Here is an 11,549-nt window from a genome sequence, read left to right as displayed (position 1 = left end):
CCAGGGCTTACATCATGAGACACTAGCAAAGGAATTCCATTTCTCATTTCATGAAGACTGAGCCCACACTCCAGGGCTTACATCATGAGACACTAGCAAAGGAATTCCATTTCTCATTTCATGAAGACTGAGCCCACACTCCAGGGCTTACATCATGAGACACTAGCAAAGGAATTCCATTTCTCATTTCATGAAGACTGAGCCCATACTCCAGAGCTTACATCATGATACACTAGCAAAGGAATTCCATTTCTCATTTCATGAAGACTGAGCCCACACTCCAGGGCTTACATCATGATACACTAGCAAAGGAATTCCATTTCTCATTTCATGAAGACTGAGCCCACACTCCAGGGCTTACATCATGATACACTAGCAAAGGAATTCCATTTCTCATTTCATGAAGACTGAGCCCACACTCCAGGGCTTACATCATGAGACACTAGCAAAGGAATTCCATTTCTCATTTCATGAAGACTGAGCCCACACTCCAGGGCTTACATCATGAGACACTAGCAAAGGAATTCCATTTCTCATTTCATGAAGACTGAGCCCACACTCCAGGGCTTACATCATGAGACACTAGCAAAGGAATTCCATTTCTCATTTCATGAAGACTGAGCCCACACTCCAGGGCTTACATCATGAGACACTAGCAAAGGAATTCCATTTCTCATTTCATGAAGACTGAGCCCACACTCCAGGGCTTACATCATGAGACACTAGCAAAGGAATTCCATTTCTCATTTCATGAAGCCAGTATGATCAAACCTGCAGCAGCATCTCCCCCTTTGACAAGCTTGTATTTTTCAATGTCTCCCTTGGGTTTGTTCAGTTCCACTGCAGATCTATCTCAGGAATCATTGACAGTTTAAACAATGACAAACCTTTTACATACAGAGGTAATGGAAACATAATAATGTGCCCTTTATACACACAGATACTGGAAAACATACAGGAACTCAAACTCAATGTCAATGAAATCCTTTATAAATAACGAAGCCTGCCTTAGAATGTACTGCATTGCCACTCTAATGATATCATACTGCTACAAAATACAAGCAAACTAGACATATTTTGCCCAAAAGGAATAAACAGCTAATGGTGATTCCACAAAAGCACCAGCTCTGTTACTGTCAACCAGTCTGAGGCAACTTCATCCTGCAGATTGTTTAGATCAATTATTCATAAACTTTACAAACTATGAATGTAGTAATAATGGTAATGTTGCAGCATGTATGTTTTTGCAGATTAGTAATGCATGCAAAATTTGTTTGCAAACCTTTCATGGTTTACAGTGTATTTATACAGTTCTAATATTGTGGGTCTGTCATAATAATTGCACACACAGCAATCTACCCATTAAAACGATAGGAATTGTATTTCAATCCCATTGCACTGAAACAGGACTCCAGTATACAACAAGCTTGGAGTTTCTCAGTATTTAAACACTAAGCAGAGCAGATTCATTCATTCAAATCCATTCAAAACTAAAACAGCTTTTGCTCCAGTGTAAAGTTTGCACCACTTGAAATAAAACAAAGCAGGGATGGAAATAAGACTCCTATTGCATAGCAGTTTTGCCCATTCCAGGTTTCACTGGCAGCTTGATTAGCCACAGTGTACAGGTAACAAACTGATCAAACTGCTATGCAATTGAAGTCTTATTTCCATCCCTGAAACAAATAATTGTAACTCTGTCCTAAATCCTCACAGCATGATGAGTGAGTTTCATTTCCAATTCAGGGGCAGGAGTGGAGCTGAATCCCAGGGCTCTCCAGTTCATTCTGAAAGAATGGGTCTGTCTCCTTCAGTTTGACACGCTCCCCTTCTCAGTGTCTCTGGATTCAGGCTGGCTCTCATTCCTGGAGACTCCCTTCATTTACTGTAGGGTGAGAGAGACAAGGAATCAGTCAGCTCTCCACACACACAAACAAGCAGGGTGGAGAGGTGAGGGACTGGGAGGGGGGGTGGCTGGCTCCGGCATGAATTCTCTGGTGTTTCTTTAGGCTGCCTAAGCGACCGAAGCTCTCTCCGCATTCAGTACAGTGATACGGCTTCTCTCCAGTGTGAATTCGCTGGTGTTTGTTTAGTGTTCCTTTGTCAGTGAAGCTTTTCCCACATTCAAAACAGTGATACGGTTTCTCTCCAGTGTGAATTCGTTGGTGTCTTTTTAGGTTTCCTAACTGACTGAAGCTCTCCATACATTCATGACAGTGATTCGGCTTCTCTCCAGTGTGAATTCGCTGGTGTACTTTTAGACTTCCTAACTGACTGAAGCTCTCCCCACATTCACTACAGTGATACGGCTTCTCTCCAGTGTGAATTCGCTGGTGTCTTTGTAGGGTTCCTGACCGACTGAAACTCTCCCCACATTCAGCACAGTGATAAGGCTTCTCTCCAGTGTGAATTCGGTGGTGTGTTTTTAGGCTTCCTAACTGAGTGAAGCTCTCCCCACATTCACTACAGTGATACGGCTTCTCTCCAGTGTGAATTTGCTGGTGTGCTTTTAGGCTTCCTAACTGAATGAAGCTCTTCCTACATTCAGTATACTGATGTGATATCCTTGGCTGGTATATGTTTTCTGAATCCTTAAACAAGTCAACAGACTCCTCTTCAATGTGGACAGATTGCAGTTCAGTCTCTTCTTTAATGTGGACAGGCTCTAGTTCAGTCTCTTCTTTCATGTGGACAGGCTCCAGTTCAGTCTCTTCTTCTTTCATGTGGACAGGCTCTAGTTCAGTCTCTTCTTTCATGTGGACAGGCTCCAGTTCAGTCTTTTCCTTTTTGATGTGGACAGGCTCCAGTTCAGTCTCTTCTTCTTTCATGTGGACAGGCTCCAGTTCAGTCTTTTCCTTTTTAATGTGGACAGGCTCCAGTTCGGTCTCTTCTTTAATGTGGACAGGCTCCAGTTCAGGCATCTCCTGTTTAATGCAGATAGGGACCAATTCCAGAACCTCCTCCTGTTTAATGTAAACACAGTCCATCGTTGTTCCTTGGTTTTCACCAGGATAAGGCAGTCCTGAAAACACAAAATGAAATGAAGTATTACGATCTGTTCTCTATCGGTGTGTTTACACTTAACAACTCTAACCTGAACGGGCTTAGGTTCAATCACGATTAAAAAAATTCTTATCATTTGATCCCCCGTTTACACTTGAGCACAGGACACTTTCCCCAGGTTCGCCACTCCTGGCGCAAAAATTCAAGCAGCTCGGCTTTGTTCGATGGCTTCTGACCATCCATCTTCCTCTTGATCACATTCCAGAGGTTTTCAATGGGGTTCAGGCCTGGAGATTGGGCTGGCCAGGTCAACCTTGTACTTGGCTTGATTCATGCCAAATCTGCCCGATTCCAGCCTTGCTGAAGCACCCCCAGATCATCACCGATCCTCCACCACATTTCACAGTGGGTGCGAGACACTGTGGCTTGTAGGCCTCTCCAGGTCTCCATCTAACCATTAGACGACCAGGTGTTGGGCAAAGCTGAAAATTGGACTCATCTGGGGGTGCTTCAGCAAGGCTGGAATCGGGCAGATTTGTCTTTGTGAAGGACGCATGAATCAAGCCAAGTACAAGGTTGTCCTGGAAGAAAACTTGCTTCCTTCTGCTCTGACAATGTTCCCCAACTCTGAGGATTGGTTTTTCCAGCAGGACAATGCTCCATGCCACACAGCCAGGTCAATCAAGGTGTGGATGGAGGACCACCAGATCAAGACCCTGTCATGGCCAGCCCAATCTCCAGACCTGAACCCCATTGAAAAACTCTGGAATGTGATCAAGAGGAAGATGGATGGTCAGAAGCCATCAAACAAAGCCGAGCTGCTTGAATTTTTGCGCCAGGAGTGGCATAAAGTCACCCAACATCAATGTGAAAGACTGGTGGAGAGCATGCCAAGACGCATGAAAGCTGTGCTTGAAAATCAGGGTTATTCCACCAAATATTGATTTCTGAACTCTTCCTAAGTTAAAACATTAGTATTGTGTTGTTTAAAAATGAATATGAACTTATTTTCTTTGCATTATTCGAGGTCTGACAACACTGCATCTTTTTTGTTATTTTGACCAGTTGTCATTTTCTGCAAATAAATGCTCTAAATGACCATATTTTTATTTGGAACTTGGGAGAAATGTTGTCAGGAGTTTATAGAATAAAACAAAAATGTTCATTTTACCCAAACACATACCTATAAATAGTAAAACCAGAGAAACTGATAATTTTGCAGTGGTCTCTTATTTTTTTCCAGAACTAATATATATATATATATATATATACACACACACACAGACGTGCTCAAATTTGTTGGTACCCCTCCACAAAAAATGAAGAATGCACAATTTTCTCTGAAATAACTTGAAACTGACAAAAGTAATTGGCATCCACCATTGTTTATTCCATATTTAATAGAAATCAGACTTTGCTTTTGATTTTTTATTCAACATAATATTGTAAATAAGAAAACAAATGAAAATGGCATGGACAAAAATGATGGGACCGCTAACCTAATATTTTGTTGCACAACCTTTAGAGGCAATCACTGCAATCAAACGTTTTCTGTAGCTCTCAGTGAGACTTCTGCACCTGTTAACAGGTAGTTTGGCCCACTCTTCCTGAGCAAACTGCTCCAGCTGTCTCAGGTTTGATGGGTGCCTTCTCCAGACTGCAAGTTTCAGCTCTTTCCATAGACGTTCGATAGGATTCAGATCAGGACTCATAGAAGGCCACTTCAGAATAGTCCAATGTTTTGTTCTTATCCATTCTTGGGTGCTTTTAGCTGTGTGTTTTGGGTCATTATCCTGTTGGAGGACCAATGACCTGCGACTGAGACAGAGCTTTCTGACACTGGGCAGTACGTTTCGCTCCAGAATGCCTTGATAGTCTTGAGATTTCATTGTGCCCTGCACAGATTCAAGGCACCCTGTGCCAGGCGCAGCAAAGCAGCCCCAAAACATAACCGAGCCTCCTCCATGTTTCACTGTAGGTATGGTGTTCTTTTCTTTGAAAGCTTCATTTTTTCATCTGTGAACATAGAGCTGATGTGACTTGCCAAAAAGCTCCAGTTTTGACTCATCTGTCCAAAGGACATTCTCCCAGAAGGATTGTGGCTTGTCAGTATGCATTTTAGCAAATTCCAGTCTGGCTTTTTTATGTTTTTCTGTCAAAAGAGGAGTCCTCCTGGGTCTTCTTCCATGGAGCCCACTTTCGCTCAAAAAGCGACGGATGGTGCGATCAGAAACTGACGTACCTTCACCTTGGAGTTCAGCTTGTATCTCTTTGGCAGTTATCCTTGGTTCTTTTTCTACCATTCGCACTATCCTTCTGTTCACTCTGGGGTCGATTTTCCTCTTGCGGCCGCGCCCAGGGAGGTTGGCTACAGTTCCATGGACCTTAAACTTCTTAATAATATTTGCAACTGTTGTCACAGGAACATCAAGCTGCTTGGAGATGGTCTTGTAGCCCTTTACCTTTACCATGCTTCTCTATTATGTTCTTTCTGATCTCCTCAGACAACTCTCTCCTTTGCTTTCTCTGGTCCATGTTCAGTGTGGTGCACACAATGATACCAAACAGCACAGTGACTACTTTTCTCCATTTAAATAGGCTGAATGACTGATTACAAGATTGGAGACATGTGTGGTACTAATTAAAGAAACAAATTAGTTTGAAATATCAATATAATCCAATTATTTATTATCTTTTCTAAGGGGTACCAACAAATGTGTCCAGGCCATTTTAGAATATCTTTGTAGAATAAGCAATAATTCATCTTTTTTCACAGCTTCTTTGCTTTATTCTATGACATACCAAAGGCATGCAAGTATACATGATAAAATAGCTTTTAATTTCATCACGTTTCAAGAGGAATGAAGCATTATTTCAATGAGCTGTAAGGGTACCAAAAATTTGAGCACATCTATATATATAAAATATTTCCCAACATAAAACCAATGTCACCTTACAATAATTGATTTTGAGTTTCAGTGTTTTAAAATAAAATATCAAACAGAACGAAATTTCAATGTAGCATTTGTAATTCAGTAATATGAGAGAATTGGTCAGGGGTCTGCGGAAACGCAGAATTAAGCATTGGGAACGGAATTGGCATTTTGGGAATGGAATTCTGCTTTGCAACTGCAACTTTATATAAAATAAAAACTGCACAAACAGTCTTTACCGCTGTTATTGTGCTATAAAAAATAATGGATTGCTTTGAAAACTACACTACCCAGAAGCCCAGCGATGACGCTTGTATAAAACGTTTTTGCATGTTTATTTGGATCATTTTGTGGGCGTTATGCTGATGGGCTGTCCGTCTCTGTTGTGAGTCGAGTTGTATAAAAAAGCAACTGCTGTTTTGTGAGTTCTATTCTGTGGAATTATTTTGGTGTATATACAGAAAAATGAAAAGTACCTGAAAAAAAAAAAACCTTCAACAACCCCCCCCCCCTCCCCCATTAAGAAAACTTAACTGAATTTATGTATTCATTTACTTAGTTATCGCAAATCCGTTGCTCCGTCACCCGTTCAAACTTGTTATTTCTAATTTATCATTTACTCCTTAATAATACTATTTACTAAGAGTGACTTATTTTTTGTTTTTTTCTCATGTTGCTGTAACATGGCTCTCTCTACTGTAGTAAGAACAGAAAATGGTTAAAATTGAACAATAAGTGGACCAATCAACGCTTATTTATTTGATCAACTGTACCGAACGCTTTTTTTGTTTTTCTGGAATTGTTGTTTGGGTGATTTGACACTTTATTTTTATTTGAAGTATAAACTGTTCCTCTAAAGTAACCGTGTATGTTTCATACAGATGGGAAAAGATGATCAACCATCACCAGTAGATGTGCTGTTGTGTTTAGAAGTAGCACTGTAGTTTTAAAAAGATTAATGTTTTATTAAAATGGCCTGGAGATACTGTAATTGTATAACTAAAAAAATAAAACGATTGAATTTATTGCAAACATAGAAGGTTGTGTTATTTTTTTTTGGTTGACTCTCACTATAACGCCACCCTCGCTTATTGCCCAGTTTTGCCCATGGCCCTTACCAGGCGGTATAAAGAGGGTTGACTGTATTTTAGGCTGTACAAAAACAAAACAATGTATTCCAATATGCATCTAAATGACGCCTCTGGCATTTCTAGATAGTAAGTGCTTATAAAATTGTTATTTTAGGACATCTAATACATATATTTAGGAAAAGTCAAGAATGAACATGTGCATGGGATTTACAAACACAGAGTTATTTACATATTACCTCAAAACGTCAAATTGAAGCACATGGTGGTTCTAGTGTTAAAAACCACTCTGCGTCCGAGTGCGATTCAAATCTCCTGTACAATTGAAATCTCCTGTACAATTCAAATCTCCTGTACAATTCAAATCTCCTGTGCTATTCAAATCTCCTGTGCGATTCAAATCTCCTGTACAATTCAAATCTCCTGTACGATTCAAATCTCCTGTACGATTCAAATCTCCTGTGCGATTCAAATCTCCTGTACGATTCAAATCTCCTGTACGATTCAAATCTCCTGTGCGATTCAAATCTCCTGTACGAGTCAAATCTCCTGTACAATTCAAATCTCCTGGGCTATTCAAATCTCCTGTGCTATTCAAATCTCCTGTACAATTCAAATCTCCTGTACAATTCAAATCTCCTGTGCAATTCAAATCTCCTGTACAATTCAAATCTCCTGTACAATTCAAATCTCCTGTACAATTCAAATCTCCTGTGCGATTTAAATCTCCTGTGTGATTCAAATCTCCTGTACAATTCAAATCTCATGTGCAATTCAAATCTCCTGTGCAATTCAAATCTCCTGGGCTATTCAAATCTCCTGTACGATTCAAATCTCCTGTGCGATTCAAATCTCCTGTACAATTCAAATCTCCTGTGCGATTTAAATCTCCTGTGTGATTCAAATCTCCTGTACAATTCAAATCTCCTGTACGATTCAAATCTCCTGTGCGATTCAAATCTCCTGTACAATTCAAATCTCCTGTACAATTCAAATCTCCTGTGCAATTCAAATCTCCTGTGCAATTCAAATCTCCTGTACAATTCAAATCTCCTGTACAATTCAAATCTCCTGTACAATTCAAATCTCCTGTGCGATTTAAATCTCCTGTGCGATTCAAATCTCCTGTACAATTCAAATCTCCTGTGCGATTCAAATCTCCTGTGCGATTCAAATCTCCTGCAGTACTACAGACGAGCCGCCGATAGTCATCTCTGATTAACCCAACATGAATATAAATCCGATCCGAACTCAGTCTGTTTCAAAGAGCGCTCAGAGTGCCGGCGCCGGAGAGTCTGCGAGCAGCTTTAATAATAATGAATGCGCTGCTGTGTCTGCTCGAGTCTCGCATCAAACACCCGGTCCTCTATATAATATGAACACATTACACACCCCCGAACCACACACGGGGTTCCCAGCGGCTGCAGTGAATTCAATTCCAATAACTCACCGCTCTCTTTCTCTTTCTTTCTTTCTTTATCTTCTATTCCTCCTGTTTTCTCGTCTTTTTCAGCAAGCAGCTCAAACAATAGAACTTCCGGTTTCGCGGATGTAAAGATCCCCCCCATCTGGGAAACCAGTGTTTACAATTGTTCAGTACCGGTTTGTTTAACCAATTCCTAACTGTACACTCAGTAAAAGGACTGAAAAGCTAAATTAATATCTTACTTGGGGCTCATATGTAGGTAGGTAGGTTTTTAGGTAGGGCTGTATATTTTTGCATGCATTAAAATCGCTGCTTTCATATGTATAATTAAGAGGCCAATTGGCATGGTAGGCTTGTGTTTTTTTCTTTGCTTCTCTTACTGTCATTCAGGTGCTGACATTATGGATTTCTGCAGCGTTGTCCTGTCTCTAACCCAGCCTTGCAATCTGCTTTCATGCTGCCTGTGCTTGATTAGTCTGCGTGCCTGTCACCTCGGCAACCGCTGATGCTGTCCTGCTATTGGTTCAACTTCAGGAAGCCTATACGCACCCGTGGCATTTAAAAATGGGGAAGGAAACTAACAGAGAGAAGGGGAACACACTGTGAGAGCTCTCAGCTCTCAGCTCTCAGCTCTCAGCTCTCAGCTCTCAGCTCGGAGAGCTGAGAGCGAGCATCGTAGTTGTTTTTGTCGGTTTTCTTATTGATCTTTTTCGTGCTGAAAGCAAGCTATTCTAAGCTGGCATCCAGCTGAGTAGCGTCCTGTGAGCTGCAGCACCGCATCTGAGTTTTCGCTGTTTGGTTCCCGGTAGCGGTAAGCCTTGTCTTGCGAGGCGAGGGTTGAATGTTTTGTTTATTTGTTATATAGTACTGCTCACTCTCCGCTCTGCACAGCGCTTAGTGATTGCAGGTCTGCACTGCTTTGTACTGTATGCTATGGTTTGCTTTTGAATTGTTTTTGTCTGTATGGTAGACAGTTTAAAAGGTACCACCCCCCCTTGGTATACTAATACTAATATGTATCTATGCTACTGCCTTTTTTGTATTTTAAACTAATAGATTTAGGTATTGTGATGCTGTGGAGGTATTGTGGATATTGTGCAATAGATTTATAACAGGTATTAAACTTCCAAAAGGATGTTCTCTAGATAATTGCTGTTTCTAAACCACTGGGTTTTTCTTAATCTATTTAAGGATAAAGGTTACCTGCAAAACTGATATACACCACTGATATTGATATTCTATACTCTATACTAGCTACTTGTAAAGGATCGGGTAAACGTGAGTGGTGGTTTGCACGTTTGGAATTGATCTTTTTGATTTGAATACTACTTGTGATTTGTGTAATATTGTTGTATTTCATTTCACTGAGGTTTGTGTAATATTATTGTATTGAGTTTCACTGTGATCTGTGTAATATTATTGTATTGAGTTTCACTGTGATCTGTGTAATATTATTGTATTGAGTTTCACTGTGATCTGTGTAATATTACTGTATTGAGTTTCATCTTTTGTTTTCTTGTGGATTTGGTTTTGTAGTTGCTGCTTGAAGATTTCTCCTCTCCAGTAATGAAGGTTGTATTGAATACTGTTAATACAATATTGCCTTGACACACCGATTGAGTTAAGACTGAATATTTGTAAATCCATTAAGAGCTCTGTTAATTGGTTGAATCTTGAGCGTTTGATAGCATTGCTGTGTCTGCAATTAGTACATTTATTCTAACTTTAGTAACCCATTTAATTTATTGTACAATTGTGCACAATAATATTCCTGTGTTTTTACCACTTGCTATTTAAAAATAAAACTATATTTGAAACTTCAGTAGTGTCTCTGCCTCCTTGCATGGTGCACCATGCTGAAAATTACCCAATTAAAGAACCTCAGTATTTTGAATTCTAAAGTGAACTTTAAGGTTTACAAGAGGACCTTGCCCTCTTTAAACACAAAGTGACAGTCGTTTTTTGGTCACAGGACTGTTCGAACAATTTAAGCCGTGTAGTAACCCGCTACATAAATATTTTAAAAACCTTGTGAGGATGCGTGGCTGATCAGCAACTGATTTATTTAACCAGCTGACAGTCACGCATCTTCATTAAACTTGTGCAGACTATGGCTGAGGGGTAATTAACAGCTAGTTTAACCCCTCGGCCAAAATATAAAAGCCTGCAGCTGTCTGCGCTCAGGGGAGAGGGTCAGAGGAGAGCTGCAAGTCTGTGGAAAATAAAAAGAAACGATTGCTACTTACTGTGAACCATCCTGAAGGTACTCGTATCTGTGGTGTGTTTATTTGATTTAGATTTGTTTGGCCAACATGCCCTTTTGTTTTGTGTTTGTTTAAATCTTTTGTTTGTTTTATTATTTAATAATTTCAGTTTTCACCCGCCATTCATTGTTTTGTGCTCCTGGTCCGTGACGTCACCACACCTGCGCACGGCAACCACTCTGTCACAGACGGCTGTATAGCATCAAATATGGCAATATGTTGTTTATGCAAGGCTGAAGTCAAATATGCTGGTGGCACCACCAACCTGACATACAGTGGGGTAGTCCTACATCTAAAAAGTACTGGAATGACAATTAAAATACTGAGTTTTTCTAAAACAAATTACACGAATTCACCTAAGCGATTTTTAGGCTACTCCCCCTTGATCAGTGCAGTCAGATTAGCGGTTTTCAAGGCAAATTTGTCTTGTTTTGAAAGTATCTTGCGGGTAAATGTGGCCTTTGGTTATTTTTTTACTTTTTTTTCTATTCCTTTTGATTATGAGGTCATCTCCAGTGCATAACTCCAATCCCCACAATGCTCTGTATGGAGCTCTTCATCCAATGAAATTACGAATTACACAAACGCTCAGTTATTTTTTTTTTATTCAACACCAACCTTAGAACAGTATCAGTTCAATTTGAATTGTTAACACATTTATTTTTAACCCATTGCGGTCCTATGTCGGACCTGGTCCGACATCGCAATTTTCCCTGTCCGACATCAACAAAGACACAAAAACAGGTCTCTAGTCATTCTTTCTCTGGATAAAGCCGAGAAAACCATTCAATGGCCGAGTGAGACCAGAATAAAGGAAGTATCTCATGAATACTGA

General features: G+C 40.1%; 1 protein-coding gene across 1 annotated transcript; it reads right to left on the bottom strand.

Moving 5' to 3' along the window:
• Positions 1 to 667: 667 nt before the first annotated feature.
• On the bottom strand, positions 668 to 8,558 carry LOC131709277 (zinc finger protein 583-like). The gene is made up of 2 exons (XM_059011670.1): positions 8,475 to 8,558; positions 668 to 3,022 (listed from the first exon to the last, which is right to left on the bottom strand). Exon 2 carries the CDS (start codon positions 2,985 to 2,987, stop codon positions 1,914 to 1,916), a length of 1,074 nt encoding a protein of 357 aa, XP_058867653.1. The 5' UTR covers positions 2,988 to 3,022; positions 8,475 to 8,558; the 3' UTR covers positions 668 to 1,913.
• Between the last annotated feature and the right edge of the window lie 2,991 nt (positions 8,559 to 11,549).

Source organism: Acipenser ruthenus, chromosome 42, assembly GCF_902713425.1.
Source record: "Acipenser ruthenus chromosome 42, fAciRut3.2 maternal haplotype, whole genome shotgun sequence".
Classification (NCBI taxonomy): Eukaryota; Metazoa; Chordata; class Actinopteri; order Acipenseriformes; family Acipenseridae; genus Acipenser; species Acipenser ruthenus.
The sequence above is the reverse complement of the archived record's forward strand: the minus strand, read 5'-3'. Positions and strand labels throughout refer to the sequence as shown.